The sequence below is a fragment of the Glycine max genome, chromosome 6 (assembly GCF_000004515.6).
Source record: "Glycine max cultivar Williams 82 chromosome 6, Glycine_max_v4.0, whole genome shotgun sequence".
In the NCBI taxonomy this organism is placed as follows: Eukaryota; Viridiplantae; Streptophyta; class Magnoliopsida; order Fabales; family Fabaceae; genus Glycine; species Glycine max.
Window position 1 is genome coordinate 14083807 of NC_038242.2, and position 17991 is coordinate 14101797.

Sequence of the window (17991 nt, forward strand, 5' to 3'; positions counted from 1 at the left end):
CGATATACTTTATACGTACAGTATAATATTAAACAGTTGACAAAGATTAAAAAAAAGAATATAACATTAAGACTCTTAAACAGTTAAAATTATCAAATAGCAGCACAGCCATTTAGTGCCTATGAAGCCCTAACCAAGTTCAACCTATGACAATTATTAATTGGCCATGTCATAATGATATACTATAACTCAAACTTTTGTAAACGATCAGCATTTTTCGTGATTACGAAAACTAAAACCAGCATCATCGTTGTATTGGAGTTTAGGCGTAATCACATCGAGATGATTCTGTACAAGAAACAAATAATAAAGGCTATATAATAGAATTGTTCATTACTTCATAAAATAAATAAAAAGTATACAGAAGTGGACATCTTATGAATCTGTGATCCCACTACGATAGTCGAAGAGCTCGTGCCGCTGTAACTTGTGTAAACTATTAAAAAAAATGACGCAATACGTGGTGCTAGGATTATTTTTGAGCTTATGTTTGAATGTTTAAAGTTGAATGAAATTGAATTAAATGAAATGAAATAGAAAATTAACATCACTAATTTATTATTTAGATTTTTTTTACTGAATTATTTAGATTTTTTTATGTTAGGTTGATTTTTTTTCTTTCTCTCTCGTATTTAAAATTGAAAAGGAAAAAAAGAGATATATATTAATATTAAGTAAAGCCAAATAGAATGTGTGTATTTTATTTTATAGTTTTAATTTTAATGCAGTATTAGTTGAAAGATTTTTCTATTGTTATTTAATTAATTTGAAATCAATTCAAATATGTTTTAAAAATAATTATTACGCAAATTAGTTATTTTAATTATATTATAATCTATTATTTGATAAACACAGTATGAGAAACTTCTATATTACCACAATATTTCAATTGAGTATATTGAATACATATTAAAGAATTCAAATATATATTAATGTAATAATAAATTGATAAACATATAAAATAGATCATCTGTTAATTTCTATACTTAATAAAAAAAATTAGATATTATATTTAATAAACATAGTGGTTCATTTTATTCGAGAGTCAATTTTACTTATCTTTTATATATACTATTACGTTTTATTGTATATATTTTTAGGCAATAATTTTAATAACAATTATGTTTTATTCGAATTTAATAAATATCATAATTAATATTATAAGTTAAATTGAGTGTTCAATGGAATTAAATATTAATTTTATTAAATATAATATGCAGACAGATTACAAAGGTTAAAAATTAATATATTTTATCAAATAATTTTTTTAAACAGTTAAGAATAATAATTTTTTAATATATTAAAACATGCATGTAACATTCATTACATTTAATAAATATTATTTTTAATATATTATAGACAATTCAGTATATGTATATATATATTATAGACAAAACGACTAGACATTAAGTCAATAACATTAATTATTCTATTTATTAAATATAAAATGTAGCTAAACTATTTTATTTTTTTTACAAAATGTAGTCAAACTATTAAATATATGAATTATGAAGTAAAATATATTATATTTTTAATATCTTTAAAGATAGTATAAATTATCAATATTGATCAAGTAAGTCTAACTCACTTAAAATGCATAAGTTGATGTAAACTTAACTTGATTTTTATGGATAAATTTTTTAATACTATTAAATTGATTTGAGTGAAACTAAACTTATATATAATTAAATTTTGAGTTTAAGTTTAATAAAAAAACGTGATTAAAAAATGAAACATCGCTAATGCTTTTGTTTGGTTGAAAAAATAGAGAGGGTGAAGAGGAAATAGTGTGGATCACATGTGATTTCACATTTTCTACACTCTATTCTAACTCAAACATTTTCATTTTATTTCATAAATATTTTAATTATATTTTTCGCTACAAATTAATTATTGACAAAGTAATAAATAATTCATACTTAATTATAAAATAGTAACAAAAAATACAGTATATAATTAAAATTAATTAATTATAATATTTATATTTTAATAATATTATATTTATTAAATACGAATATAATTAAATTCAATGATATGATTAAATATTATATTCGTTAATTATAACACATTTAATAACTTTTTATTAAATGTAACAATTAATTTAAAAAGTTAAATAGACATGATAAATGTAATAAATATGAAACTAAAATTAAAGTCAGCATTTAATACTTATGTTTAAATTATATATATATATATATATATATATATATATATATATATATATATATATATATATATATATATATATATATATATATATATATATATATATATATATATATATATATATATATGGATTAATAAAACTTAATATCCTGATTTATTTCCATATTTTTTTAAGACATTTTTCCCCTTAATTGACAATGTACCCTCCTCTCCCACTATTCTATATTCACTTTTTTGTGTGAGCCTATTTTATAATTTATCTACATTTTATAATTATTTTTATTTTCTATTCAATCTTTATTATCTCCCTTATTACTTTAACTTCTCATTTTTTTATATTTACTTAAAAAAAATCTAAAAACAAGCAAGAAATTTCACGAGTTTATTATAGAGAGAAATTCCTATTTAGTCTCACTACTCACTCACTAGTGCCGAAAGTGGAAGTAATCAAGTAACTCAAAAAAACTGAAAACTGAAAACTGATCCCCAAAAAAGAAAAAATAAACTGACCGCGCGAAAAAGGAGCACGTAAGAACGCAAAATAATCACAAAACGACACTTTCCATTCACATTCCATTAATTGCGTTACTTTTTGAGTGAATGAATGAGTGAGGCAAAGCACAAAACCCACAACCAGAACCTTCTCTTTCTTCTTCTTCTTCTTCTTCTGTGTTCAGCTACCACTATCTATATATGAACATGAATCTATCTAAACTCCAACACAGTAACTGAAAACTTTCCCTGAAACAGCACATAATATCTTGCTGCCAGTGTGCACTGCTTCCACATTCAGTGTTAAAAGCCTAATTCCATATTCACCACTCACTTGTTCATTCTACATTTAGTGTCAAAAAGCCTTTTGGATTACCATACCCATTTGGTGAAAGACCCCATCTTTGGTTGAAAGAATGGGAAGTAGCAAACCCAGATCCTTCATTCTCCTTCTATTTGTGTTCCTTTGTGTTTTTGCAACGGCACAAGAACAACAGCAACCAATAAAAACCGTTGTTGTTCTGGTCATGGAGAACCGTTCCTTTGACCACATGCTGGGTTGGATGAAAGAGAGTATCAACACACTAATCAATGGGGTCACAGGAGATGAATGCAACCCGGTTTCCACCAAAAGTCCAAGAAAAGATTCAATTTGCTTCACCGATGATGCAGAGTTCGTGGATCCGGATCCGGGCCACTCGTTCGAGGATGTGTTGCAACAGGTATTCGGTTCCAGTTCCGGTTCCGGCTCAATTCCTTCCATGAATGGATTTGTGGAACAAGCATTGTCCATGTCTTCTCCGAACCTCTCTGAGACTGTCATGAAAGGGTTTAAACCGGACTCTGTGCCGGTTTATGCTGCTTTGGTTAAGGAATTTGCTGTTTTTGATAGGTGGTTTTCTTCAATTCCGGGTCCAACACAACCCAATAGGCTTTTTGTGTACTCAGCAACCTCTCATGGCTCAACAAGTCATATCAAGAGGCAGTTAGCGAAAGGGTATCCTCAAAAAACAATCTTTGATTCAATGCATGAGAATGGCCTAGACTTTGGGATTTACTTTCAGAACATACCAACAACTCTGTTCTATAGGAATCTTAGGAAATTGAAGTACATATGGAAGTTCCATCAGTATGATTTGAAGTTCAAGAGGGATGCTAGAGATGGGAAGCTTCCACCCTTGACTGTGATTGAGCCTAGGTACTTTGATTTGAAGGGCATACCGGCGAACGATGATCACCCGTCTCATGATGTTGCACATGGGCAAATGCTGGTTAAGGAGGTTTATGAGGCTCTAAGAGCAAGTCCTCAATGGAATGAAACGCTTTTTGTCATTACATATGATGAACATGGTGGATTTTTTGATCATGTGAAGACCCCTTTTGTCAACATTCCTAATCCAGATGGGAACACCGGACCTGCTCCCTATTTCTTCAAGTTTGATAGGTTAGGGGTTCGGGTGCCAACTATTATGGTCTCTCCTTGGATCAAGAAAGGGACTGGTAAGCTCAAAATCTGCATTGTTTATCCTTTTTTAGCTTCTCTACTCTTTGGTTAAAACAATTATGCCTATTTTTTTATGGTAGAGATGTCAGACAATTGTGTCTAATACTTCTTCTATCATGAGGCTATGGCATGTTTTTATTCTACTGGATACTACATTAACTTTTCTGGGACAATCATTGTCCTTTCTGCCTATGGGTATTCCGGTGCCATCACTTTGACAAGATAGCCTTGACTTTGAGATGCATTTAGTTGGTTGATTTTTCTTTTCTAGAGCCTACAACTACAAGACCTTGTTTGTCCTTTTCCTTGTGTTTTGAGTAGAGTAAGGATTAAGGATTGTTGTCTTCTTGTCAAATTTAGTATGTAAACTACACATTGATTTTGAGCAATGTGGTTATAATGGCTTTGGTTTACCTAATCTTATTGAGTGCATTTGTTAGATTCTGAAGCTTCAGCCTTCTTTTGATTGGTTTGACATGCCTACTAATTTTATTTTACTACTTGGTCTGGTTTCTCAGTGATAAGTGGCGCCAAAGGACCGGCTGAAAACTCAGAATTTGAGCACTCTTCTATTCCTGCAACCATAAAGATGATTTTCAACCTTTCCTCTAACTTTCTGACTCACAGAGATGCATGGGCTGGGACATTTGAGCATGTTGTTGGGGAGTTAAGTTCACCCAGAACAGATTGCCCAGGTATTCAATGCCCTCCCTATGTCAATTAGTTGAATTCATCAATAATAATACATTTAAATAGAATTACAACATAGAGGAATAGCCTGAACCAAAAAAAAAAGGGAGACGGGAGACTTTGAGCATGTTAGATTCCCTTCTCGCTTTTAAGTTTTAAAAACTGATTTCTAAAACAATTTCACTCTAATCATCAATCAATTTCTCATCTAAAATCTATTTTTTTCAAAAACAGTTGAAAGATGTTTTGTTATCTTCTCTTTTCATTTTGTTCAACCTCTCTTTCAGTTTTACTATGCTTTGTGGTTTGCACCACCCTCTACTACTTTCTGAGTAACCTTGTTTAATGGCATTTTATAGTCTTTGAAAAAAGAAACCAAACACACCATTCATCAACTTGGGCTATGAAACTTACCCTATAAAAAGCTTATAATGTGTAACAAAGTATTGAGGCAGGTTTATATGTGTATTCCAGTGACTATGCCAGACGTGACACCTCTAAGGAGCACTGAAGCAAAAGAAAATGCTGGCCTTTCTGAGTTTCAGAGAGAGGTAGTTCAATTGGCAGCTGTTCTTAATGGGGACCATTTTTTGAGCAGTTTCCCTGATGAAATGAGCAAGAAGATGAGTGTGAAGGAAGCTCACGAGTACGTGCGAGGAGCTGTTTCAAGATTCATAAGAGCCAGCAAGGAGGCCATCAAACTAGGGGCTGATGAGTCTGCTATTGTGGATATGAGATCCTCTCTCACTACTAGATCTTCAGTTCATAATTAATACAAAACAAAACTCATAAACAGACAAGAGCAAAGAAAGTTGTGTGCCTATCTCTGTATCTAACTATTATAGTTTTTAGGTTATCTGATAATTCTTGTGCTAGATTTTGTTAGGTTTGTGAAAGTGAAATGCAGTAGAATGGCGTGTTTGATAGAAGGCCGTGCAAGGACGGGAGGTTTCTCAAGGTCTCTGTTTGAAAGAATATAAGGAAATTAAAAAAAAAAAAAAAAAAAGAGAATGATGGTTTGGCTAGTGAGTAATTTCGAATGGAAAACTCCAATGCTGTTGTACAAAGTACAAACACATTATAAATGCAGCTCCATAATTTTGTTTTGAATTGCTTGTATTCTTATTTGAATTTCTTGAATGAAACTGAATCGAGTTTGCTACATAACATTTTGTTTCTTTATGGTAAATCATTTGATTCATTGTTTTACTGTGTAAATTGTAATAAATTTGGTGGTGGCCATTCTGGAAGGATAGACAAAGGAAAAGCATTACTTGTTTCACCAACTGAAATGTGATGTCACAGGTTCAACTGATTGTTGTGTGAAGATTTTTTTTTATAAATTTATTTGATCTGGCATATTACAGTCTGCATGAACCACGAATCAAATCCAACAAAAGTATTGGACAAAATTAAAAAAAAAAATAATGGTTCTTGGCACCAGTATTGCATTTCTAAAAGCTCAATGGTAAAATTATTCCTAACGCAGCGGGGATTACTTAAATGTATTGTCTCGCCCAAGGAGGCGACTTAAGAGGAAAAGGAACAGGTGTGCATGAACAAAATGACACCATAATCAAATTCGAAATTCAACGACAAGTACTCAAGTAGACGGATATCAATTCAAAATTTCCAGCCACTCATATCAGCTTATAAAGAATATGCAGAAAGGAAAGATTATGTTTGCTTCTGGAGTTATACATCTTAAGCCAATATCCCACTATAGTCAATAACTGTTTACAAACCCCACTTCCAACATAGAGAGGAAATATAGTCCATGGTAAAAACGGAGTATTTGCAGTATACTCAATCCACCAGGCAGGGGATAGTTATCCTTAAAATCTGAAAGGTCGCACGAAGAATACTAGTTCTACAACATGCAGAATTACAATGAAAAATGACACCAGATCATGACCGGAACTCCTGCCACAGAACATTGAAAAGCAAGCGGGTACGTTTGGAAATTTGTAAATTTTAGAATTGGGAAGTAAAGAAAATTGCAAGGAATTGATGCTTTTTCCAGTCAGTCCTGGACAACTGGACTCTCTTTTTCATTTTTAAATTGGAAGGGGAGGAAGAGCGGAGGATCCACTCCCCGTTCCTATCTTTTTCTGCTTTCAATTGGCAGACAAAGTTTTAAAAATATCTTGAAAAACAAGATACTGATCCATTTCCTTATCATTTTCAATCTTTAACTTTTAAATAAAGAAGTGGAATATACTTTTCACATTAAACTATGTAACCACCTTCTCATTCCATTCTCAAATATTCCTCAAAATCAAATAAATAGATCTGAAACATAAAATGCAGTGTATTCAGCTAAGGAACAAGCTATAAGTTGCAAAATTTGGTAAATAGGATCAAGTTTCATCTTCAGACCAAATACAGGCACCCTTCTCTAAACTTCAAAAGACAGTTGTTAGTTACAATTTCTGACAATCAAATGAATGATTCCATCAAATAGTTGTTAGATATTGGCAGATTGCTATTTTATAAAATTTATGTGACAAAAATCTACAAAATACAAGACATTGGATAACCATTTTCAGATAACCTCTCATCGTTAGAGGTCTGAAACCATAGGATGAGAATGTATTGAGAACTTGAGATCCACTGATGCAACTTCAGGTGGAAAAATATCAAGCATTATTACCATTTACTGTACTCTGAATCAGGTTTCCATTTTTTGGTACCACTCTACAAATTTAAGTACTCGTCCCAAACTTCAGGTTGAAAAAGGACTATGCCATGTTGATATATCAGTGATAAGATCACGCAGTTGATCTATGAGTGTCTTTAGGTGCAAGTTCTTGTTGGCAAGCTCCTACATTTATAAGCAGAAGTTCAATGTTTACCACTGATATAATTAAAAAAAGAAGATAGCCTATCAACCATTTCAGTCCAGAACCTAAATATTGTTGCCTAAAGACCCATGGGTACCTTTTTTTCTTAAGATAAAGTGTTTTTCTAATCAATAAGTTTAAAAAATTTATATAAAAAAATGACATTTAAAAAAAAGAAAAAAACCTAAAAACCTATTTTACTGTTTTCTAAGAAGCTAAATATAGAATTGTATCGTATAATTATTTTTTAAAAGCTAATACCAATGGGTCATAAATTGTTTCAGAAACAGGCTAAAAACAAAAAACCCATAATAAGAATGTCATTACTCATTAGATTCCGTTAACTGTATCTTGACATAACATGATGCAAAAGTAAGTGTTTATGAATTCGAACAAACTAAAGTCTGAGCCTAATCGAGAATTTCAAATCTCAGACTTTGTAAAGAACATCACCAAAGAATAGAGGTAGAGAAAAACAACATTTATGATTTATTAAAGCCTGGTTCAAACCTACCCTTCTTAGAGAAGAGGCTCGCTCCTCCAACTTATCGATTTCAGCTTCATCAGCAGGGCTAGCAGCTGAACTGGCATTGAATGCATTTGCCTGCAATACTAACCACATTAGTTTAACCCGGAAACAAAAGCTTCACTTGACAAAATTTAGTTGTAAAGCTCACAAAAAGATGTACAGAAATGAAAAAGAATATGTGAAAGTGTCTACCAATATCCTTTAAGCATCAATTTACAGTCTACATTAGGGAGAGCTTGTCTATCAATATCCTTTATGAGTCATTTTCTTTTACAACAATCATCAATAACTTCAAATTCCAGTTGATGGTGCCACAATATAGTAGAATCATATTTGGCAAATTATGAATTTATAGAAAGTGATTTATCCAAGTCATTTTGATATCCCCTTATAACTGTAATATTTCAAGGATGTGTTTATAATTAAGTTTTTCATATAAAGCTCAACCCTGATTTTTTTTGCCCATATTTTTTAAATGACATCCAATTGAACCTTAGAATAGAGAGTTTGTATAATCTTTTACCTTCTATGAGAGATATCGAAGGAATTAAAATTGAAAATTCACAATCCATTAGCTAAAAATCTGGTTAGCAAAATAATAACTAGTTATTTACTATTCCAGGGTTTTTTAAGTAATTAAACATGGTCAAATAGATGGGCAAAAGTTATTAACTAAGCCACTTAAAGCTGTAGTCAGCTCTGGAACACTTACAAGGGTGTATGCATTGGAGTTTTCATACTTTTCATTATATTAGTGAAGCACCATGAGTTAAACTTGTATGGTTCAACACTCGGCAATTTAACCAGCAAAACTTACAAAACTGTGGCGAAAATTTAATCTCTTGTGCATATGCAGAAATCACCCTGTATGGAGTCAATAGGCATGATTTGGTAAGTTGAAGAGTTGAGTTGCTGATTATTGAATGACAATAGGTATATTTGTATTACCGTTGGAGCACATTGAATGTGAATCCACAGTGAGACATGGATTCATGTTCAACATGTTTTGAAACATGTGATAGCCCCAAAACACACACTAAATGACGTTTCTGCAATTGACCTATAGTTGACAGGAGTTTCTTACATTTTGGCCACTACATATTGAAGGACACTTCATTTTTTAGGATTATGTTTCTGAACTCTGATCTTAAGCCGTTTCAGATTTCCATTCGAGGTGGTGGACTCCTCCCAATACTGCCTGCCTATTGTCCTTTGCTATAAACACCAACATTTCAGTTTAAACCCCTGGTGCCAACAAGGTGCTGCCTTGGCATCAATGAATGTTAGAATAATCAAAAAGTGATAGGTACCAATTTCAAGGTGGAAGATCTTAGTTTTTAATGTATCCAATGAATATGCGCATGAACAATTGACAGCCACAACACATCCTAAATATCAAAAGTTGAGTTTTCAATAGTGTGTTATGGTGGTGCAATAGTGCAGTTGCGACACAGAGCAGCAGGGTGCCACTACAGTGCTCACCATTGAAGAATGCTTCAATGTTGCAGCCACTTTTGCGGCAGAAATAGCATGGATTGCAGTGGGATAGAGCTGCGACACTGAGATTCAAAACAAATCTACTAGGCACAAAAGTCAAAACAAATATCTTATGACAGGGTACCCAATTTAATAAAAATTTGTGTTAATGCATCTGTCTTTGAGTACAAAAATCAGGAACACTATTCAAGAAATTACATGCCTTTCACTGATCAAAAGCTGCTAGAATATGCAAAAATGATAAAAAGAATCATTTATTGACATCGTTCTTCGCATTTAATAAGTAAACTAAATACAGTCAGTAAAGAAATTCGATCTCATAGTTACTAATAAGTGAAGTATTTGAGTTAAACTCAAGTATTTCATACTGAAGGAAATTTCCTCCATTTCTAGTACTAGATTTTTGAAATCTTTTCGGATCTGAATCCAAAGAGAGTTGGACTACAGTAGTCACTACACCGATTTACAATCCAATCCATCGGATCATCATCCTTTTATATAACATCACATTTTTGCACCATTTATTTCTCACCCTCTCACAGTTCAAAGCAGTTTATTGCATTTATTTTTGGCAGATACTAACCTACCAAGAGTTCACAAAATCCACCAATCAGCGAAAACAATTGACTAATGAAACATTTAACCAAACTGAACACATTTCAGAGCAAAGCAACAGAAAGAAAAGGAGCGAAATTAGGTACTACCTTCTGGGAGTTAGGAATGGCAGTGAGAATGGTGCGAAGCGCGGCGACTGCCTTCTTGTATCGGGATCGGGCCTGTTCGAGGGCGCCTCCGCCGCCAGCAGCGGCGGTGGTGGCGTCGGCGTGGTGGTTGGAGTTTTCGGAAGTGGCGTCGGCGTTGGGGGAGGAGGAGGCGGAGGGAGAGGTGGACCACAAAACGGGGTTGCAGAGCTCGTCGTTCATGGAAGAAAGGATCTGGAAAGCATTCTCTATGGTTTCTTCCAAGTACTTCTGCCCTTCCATCGCCAACTCTTGCGTCGTTTTGGATTGTTGTTCTTCCATTTCTGAGCGCCAAAACGTCGTTGAGATTCAGAAATCGTAAAACCCTAACATTTTATTTAAGGATTGAAAATACTGCCAAAGAGGCCAGCGATAGAACAAAACACACTCAAGCTCACAGCTCACAACAAAGAACACAGCGGGACTCGAACCTGCTGCGGCTGAAACTCGGCAGATTTCAAGTCTGCCTCCTTAGCCGCTCGGACATATCCAATTTCTTCAAATTTTACTCATACACAATTTTCTTTATTCTTATATTTTCTTTTTCCTTAAAAAGCTATGAAGATAAAGTATATATATATATATATATATATATATATATATATATATATATATATATATATATATATATATGTATGTGAAAATATGCATTGAATTTTATTAGGTAAAATTGCACTTTTAGTCTTTCAGTTTATCTTTAATTTCAGGTTTGGTCTCCCTATAATTTAATTTACAAATTTAGTCTCACAGCTTTATAAATCCTTGTAAAATTAGTCCTGAAAGTCCAATTTGGACGTTGACCGTTAACCTCAGACGTTGACTGTCACGTGTCAATGTCACATGTCAACATCTGAGTGGTTTCCTGTAAAGACTTCATTTTTTATAGGTAAAATTGCACTTTTGGTTCTCCAGTTTTACTCCAATTTCGATTTTGGTTCCCTTATAATTTAATTCACACATTTGGTCCCCCAGTTTTATAAATCTCTTTATAAATTCAGCCAAATTTCATTACTGGAGAAGTTGTATTTCAAATTTCAAACAAAAATACCATTGTCATACATAGGTCACTTAAGCAATCGTATACACATACTATCGCATGGGGGAGCAAAAAAATAAGAAAAAAAAGAGGGAGTTATTACATAACCTTTTCAGACCCAAGTTGGAATTCATGCGCCACTTTTTCAAGTTGAACAACCCCGGAAGTGAGAGAGAGACAAAGAGTGATTTTTTTCTGGATTCCAAGTAAGTGAAAAACTTGCAATGAAAAAGAAGTGCAAGATTTATCAAGACCTACCATTACGCATGGCAACGGGGCGGGTCGGGGTCGGGTTTTGTTTACCCCACCCCTGCCCCCGACTCCCCATTTCCCTCCCCGCCCCCGCCCCCGAAACCAACGGGGGTGTAAATACACCCCATCCCTGTCCCCGACGAGGGTCGGGTTTTCCCTGCCCGCCCCGTCCCCGACATTTTTATAAAATTTTATTAAAAAAATATAATTTTTCATAAAATAAAAAATATAATTTTAAATAAAACATAAAATTCAATTCAACACTAACATAAAATTCAATCTAATAGTTTCATATTTCAATGTGTTATATATATTAATTATTAGCGGGACAGGTTCAGGGACGGATTCGGGACGAGTATTGAGAATTTCATCCCCGACCCCGAACCCGAATTTGGCTATCGGGGAAAACCTGACCCCGACCTCGGTCAACTCGAATTTTCCCCGTCAAAATTGGGGCGGGCCCCACGGGTTCGGGCCTCGTTGCCATGCCTACCTACCATGTCTTTAGCACTAGTGGCTAAACCATTCAAAAGATCAATTTTGCTGAAACAATTTATAAAGAGATTTATAAAACTAGGGGACCAAATGTGTTAATTAAACTATAGGGGGACCAAAATCGATATTGGAGTAAAACTGAAGGACAAAAAGTGCAATTTTACCTTAAAAAAATGAAGCTTTTACGGGGAACCACTCAGACTTTGACACGCGGCAATCAACGTCTGAGGTTAACGGTCAACGTCTAAATCGAGCTTCTAGGACCAATTTTGCAGGGATTTATAAAATTGGGAGACCAAATTTGTGAATTAAATTATAAGGGGACTAAATTCGTAATTAGAAATAAAGTGGGGGACCAATTTTGCAATTTTACCTTCTTATTATTGCACTAAAAAATAGACATTTAATAATACCACCGTTCTTATGTAAAAGAAATAAATGAGAATATTTTTTCCTAAATATTAGAAATATATGATAATCTTTAAATGCATCAATTGTTAATTTTCTTTTTTATTTTTATTTATTGTAAAGACTACTAATGAAATAAATCATACTTATTGGTGAAAAAAATTATCCGTTGAATAATAAGTAATGACATTAAATATAATTACCACTTAATCCATTTGAGTCAACGGGTATTTTTGAAATAAAATTTAAATTTATTATACTATTAATTAAAATTAACCAAATTAATTATTTTTATTGGTTTTGATGAATTGTGTATTTATTTCTTATATATAAAAATAGAGACAATATATATTAGTAAACAATCAATTTTGTCTTTTATTTTATTCTTTTTTCGTATTTTTTATTTCAAGTAAGCAATACATTATTTTGACCATATATTATAGTATTGGTTGAATTTTATTAGAAATCATTTATTTTGATGAGTTTTACTTCTCATTTAACAAGTCTCCTATTTTTATTAGTTTTCAATAAATTTTAATCAATATTAAAAAAAATATCAGAGATTTTTTTAGATTAAATTACACTTTTGATCCTCATAATTTTTTAAATTCATGATTTTGTCCTTTTAATTTTTAATGTAACATTTAGTTATCCTAGTTTTATAAATTCATAATTTTGGTCTCCAGATATATTATTAACTTATAATTATGATTATTAGAGATATTAAATTATTTATAAATTAAATAAAATTAGAAATCCTTAAAAACTCTAATAAAAGAATATTAACTCTAATACAATGTTATTGACAATGGAGTTGTGTGTGATAGTGGAGGTAGAAGAGATATTTGCAGAGAAGAAAAAAATGTTATAAAAAATTAGGATTAATAATTTTTTATTTAATTAATAGTTTTGATTAATTTATAATTAACTTAATAGCTCAATTAAATAGAATTACTTGTTAACACTAGATTAAATTGTACAATTAAAATCTAAGAGATCAAAATTATGGATTTGAAAAACTAAAAATAAAACAAATTATAATTTAATCTTTTTATTATTATTGAAAAATAAAAATGTTAGAGAATATAATGCTAATACATTTCGTCTCAGGTACAGAAAAATAATTAATTCCTAAAAATTATCCTTTGTCTTTGATAAGATCATTTGAAAATTGTTGAGGGTCAAAGTTGAAACATTAATTACAACTTAAACAATTTTTTCTCTTCTATCCTTTATTTATTGATTTTTTATCAACTAATTATTAATTGTTAATTTTTAAAAAAAATTGAATCCATGGTTTTTTCTTCACTTTTTTTTTCTTTTTTACTATCCAATCAATTTTATTACTCCATCCTTTATCTCTTAAAATACCTTAATTTGGTCCTATAAGTTTTATTTTGATTCGTTAAAGTTTTTTTTTTTCTAGATCAAATTGGTTTTTTATTAGTTTATTATACAATTTAGTTAACTCATGAATAATTTTTTTTAAGAGAGATATGATAAGAGATTAAAATGATACTACTACTTTTTAAACTTGGATTAAACTGAAACCTAAATTTTATATAAGGAATTAAAATTCAATTTTTTCATAGTTTTTTATTACTCTTTCCGGAACTATGAACCTCTGAGAAAGGATCAACTTCCAAAGGCTGGAATTAACTTTGGTGCTGCTTGGGAAGTAAAACTAGAAAGAGAAAATGATGGAGCAAAGGTTACAGAGGGTGGAGAATGAGTCTGATGAGTAGTCTTCTACCTCCTCTTGCTTCTTCTTCTTACATAAACACAGCTCCTAAACTGAAAACTACTCACACTCCAAACCTTGTACTTGGACAGAGGGTCCTACCTAATCTCCTCTCTTTGGCCCTTGCTGTAACCTTAGCCTCTCCTTTACCATCTCATGCAATCCCATCCCTCAATTCTCAACCCCCTCCAATCTCCCTCACCACTCCCTTTTCTCAATCCAAGAATTTGGAGCTTGGACTTGAAAATGGGTATGTAAATTGTAGACATTCTTCATGGCTTGCCCCTTTGGCCTCAAATTTAGAATTCACATTTACTAGAATACATGTTCTCAGCCTCAGAATTATGCTTATTTTGGGAGCATATAGTGACTTTATATAATGTTGTATCACATATAATGTTGCTTCTTATAGAAATGGATTGCATGGTTGATAATAATACAACTGTTTATTATTAACAATATTTTCTGTGTACCACTTCTCTTGCAGAAAAATTAGACCTTGCCCATCAATCAATCCAGGTTGTATATCAACAAATCCCAAGTCATCATCTTTTTCGTTTCCTTGGCTTATTCCCTCAAATTCCTCGGATGATGCTATTCAGGTTTCTAAAGCATTCCTTAAAACAGTCAAAAGTGTCCTGTATTTTCATTATCTCTATTTTGACTGTTTATAATTTTCTTGGTGTGCTAGTTTGTATGTGAGTTGTGTATAGCCATTCCTTATGTGCATTTCCTATGTTTTCTAACTTTATATTATTATCCTTATTATTATTACTATCATTTTCCAGAAACTACGTGAAGCAATCCTGAAGACCCAGAAAAATGTGAAATTTCAGCCTGTGGAAGATACTCCAGATGGTAATACAAGCTTAGTGTAACCTGCTTTATTCAGGTTTAGATCAATTTAGAATTATAGCAAACTAGAAACAGAATAGGAACTTATAGGGATGCCAACTAAATAATAAATATAGAAGAAAAGGGAGAGCTGCATTTTTATCAGATTGTGGAACTAGAATCAGGAGGGATTAGATCTTAGTTCTTAGATGTTAGATTTTAGATTATTGTATCCAAGTCAGGCCAATTGTTGAAGAGATTAACAAAAGTGCTATCTTGCATGCCGCAGGGCATACCTTCACTTTACTAAAATTAATATGCAGGCCAATATCTACAAGCTGAAGTTGATGGAGGATTTGGTAGAGATATTCTTGAGTTTCTGGTGAAAGGTGATGTGGTTGCATACAGGTGTGTGGCAATGAAAGTAACTTATGTGTACCCTTTCACTACTGCATTCGGAGATTCAAAGGGTCAAGAAGCAAGACTGAAGCAAATCAATGACCAGTTGGGATGGTATGCTCCAAGTTTTGATTCCATGGAGGAATAGTGTTGTTTCGTTCTTTTGTTGGTTTAGTTCTTTGATTGGTGCCTGTCTGAATCCTTAATTCCTTTAATGTTATATTTTGCCTCATTATGTGCAATTTTATGGCTTTTGCAACTTAATATTTTAATGCTCAATAATCTTAGACTCACCATTGTAGATTTTTTTTATCAATTATTCTATCAGTTAGTTTCTACAACCATTTGTGTTAGCTTTTGCTGCATTTCGCCTAGCCTAATTGTGTGGTAATTGCCTTAGAGCAGCTGGGAAATATACTAAAGATATGTTTATTCACCAAATTTACTTAAGGTAAAAAAGACTCTATGAGAAAAGTCGGAAAATATAGCAATAATGGTTGTTGTGTCCAGCCAAAAGTAAAAGCATTAAACTCAGAGCACTGTAAATGGTGGAAATTTCTCCTCCTGTGAAGGAAGTTTCAGAGAGAGGTTAAAAGCTATATAGGCTTAGGGGTGCATGTGTTTGAAAAATTGCACTGAATTGAAAACATGGTGCAACAACTTTTTGATGCTTTCACATTTGCATTCTGCCTCTATAGTGCCTCTGGGAGATGAAAAGGCACCAGAAGCTGAAACAAAAAACAAGACTTTTTGAGAGAAGTGAAAGCTTCTAAAAGTGTGAAAAATAGAGTATTAAGTAAATCTTGAGTGTGTGAGAAAAATAAACCAGCTTGAGTATCATTTCTATGACTTCTAGTATTTGGATGGAAGTGGGTCTCCTTAAGAAACACTATATTTTGTAGGGTCTTGCTAACCAATGTCCTTAAGGCATTGGTTAAAGAATTAAAAGAAGAAAATATTTATTGTAGAAATTATAGGAGAATATAAAAAAAAGTCATAGAAAGCACAATTTTACGCATTTTAATAAAAACCTTTCTCTTTTTAATTTCTTAAACAATATCCTAAGAGCTGGTTAACATTTTCCTATTTTGTATTTCTTATGTGAAAGAGTATTAATATAGTGAAATATTTTTCAGAATTTGTCTTGTTTCTCTTGGTATTGGAGGATTTTTCATGTTAAAATGTTAATGTTCTTTTTATGCTTAAGATCTATTTTATTAAATAAGTTATTGTTTGTCAGACTCCTTTGAGATGTTGAGTTACACGTGCAAGCTTGTTGAGCTCAAGAATGGTACACCCTCCCCCTTAGTTTGAGGCTATGTTTAGTTTCAGCTTTCAACCTATATGAGAGAGCTTCTACAAATTAGTTTATGCATAAGCTAATTTTATTGATTATTAAATTGTTGTTCTTCCATTTCTCCTTCAAATGAACGGGATCTTCCTCTTTCTCTTATACTCCCTCTTACTCTTCTTGAGTTTTGTTCCTGCACCTGACATTCACTGGCTATTAGTTTTTGTAGATGTAAAATATTTAAATAACATGGCATCTTATAATTTGGCTCCTTCAAGAATCTGATGTTAACTTCACCTGGAGAGTACTTATTCTTTCATTATTCGATTCTTTGAAGTATATGATTTATGCTGAATTTCAACTCTAACATTTTAGCTTCAACTTGGGAGTGGTTCTTACTTCTTATATCCTCATTTGATTAATTGACCTGAAACTATTTGAAGTTGGTTGAATTTCCATGATAATAGTTTTCTTATGAGTATTTCATTTAATATTTAATATAAGTATTAAGTAAAAAAAATTGTGGTATTTAAATGACATGAATTGAGATTTGAGACCGAAAACAAAGGACAGTAACATTATTGTGGGCTATCTAATCTAATGGTGTGTGGTGGATCGTGTATTTAATTTCCCTCTATATTTTCTAGCTATTTGCCTTCTGGCAAACTCGACTGGTGTAGCTTTTGTTAGAGGTTTTTGAGGGCAATTGCTTCGTGCACCTTCAATGTTGCTCCCTGCATCTTTTTAAGCTTTCCAAACACTTATTTTGAAATGTAAAATTACATTCTGGAATTCCGGAATAGGTGCAGAAAGCAACTATGCAGGTGTATGCAGGAAACAATTGCCGTTTTTGAGTTTTGGGGCTTTGGGTTTCTTATGTTTTGTTATATTTTTTAAGAAAAACATACTTATTAAACTTCAAAGTTTAATAAGTATGAATTTTTTTTTATTATTCTTTAAAGACATTAAGAATTAATTAAAAATATTAATTTAATCTGATATATAAATTTCAAAGATAAGTTTCACAAAATGAGAAAATACTTAATTATGTAAAAGAAAAATTCATACAAAGTT

At 32.1% G+C, this 17991-nt stretch overlaps 3 protein-coding genes across 5 annotated transcripts; 2 read left to right on the top strand and 1 right to left on the bottom strand.

Moving 5' to 3' along the window:
- Nucleotides 1-2712: 2712 nt before the first annotated feature.
- LOC100816313 (non-specific phospholipase C6) lies at nucleotides 2713-6041 on the top strand. The gene is made up of 3 exons (XM_003526902.5): nucleotides 2713-4158; nucleotides 4681-4857; nucleotides 5327-6041. The coding sequence occupies exons 1-3, from the start codon at nucleotides 3075-3077 to the stop codon at nucleotides 5623-5625; spliced, it is 1560 nt and encodes a 519-aa protein (XP_003526950.1). The 5' UTR covers nucleotides 2713-3074; the 3' UTR covers nucleotides 5626-6041.
- Nucleotides 6042-7224: 1183 nt separating this feature from the next.
- Nucleotides 7225-11021, bottom strand: LOC100816835 (mediator of RNA polymerase II transcription subunit 30). 2 transcript variants are annotated; one of them, XM_014776514.3, is made up of 4 exons: nucleotides 10893-11008; nucleotides 10426-10745; nucleotides 8210-8299; nucleotides 7225-7676 (listed from the first exon to the last, which is right to left on the bottom strand). In XM_014776514.3, the coding sequence occupies exons 2-4, from the start codon at nucleotides 10741-10743 to the stop codon at nucleotides 7578-7580; spliced, it is 507 nt and encodes a 168-aa protein (XP_014632000.1). In that variant the 5' UTR covers nucleotides 10744-10745; nucleotides 10893-11008; the 3' UTR covers nucleotides 7225-7577. The 2 variants fall into 2 exon arrangements, with proteins under 2 accessions (XP_014632000.1, XP_003526951.1); XM_003526903.5 differs by having other exon boundaries at nucleotides 10426-11021.
- A 3233-nt stretch (nucleotides 11022-14254) lies between these two features.
- On the top strand, nucleotides 14255-17194 carry LOC100817380 (thylakoid lumenal 17.9 kDa protein, chloroplastic). Of its 2 annotated transcripts, XM_041016556.1 has the most exons (5): nucleotides 14255-14643; nucleotides 14881-14995; nucleotides 15182-15251; nucleotides 15551-15740; nucleotides 16867-17194. In XM_041016556.1, coding segments are annotated over exons 1-5 (639 nt in total). In that variant the 5' UTR covers nucleotides 14255-14380; the 3' UTR covers nucleotides 16868-17194. The 2 variants fall into 2 exon arrangements, with proteins under 2 accessions (XP_040872490.1, XP_003526952.1); XM_003526904.5 differs by lacking the exon at nucleotides 16867-17194 and having other exon boundaries at nucleotides 15551-15967.
- Nucleotides 17195-17991: the final 797 nt, after the last annotated feature.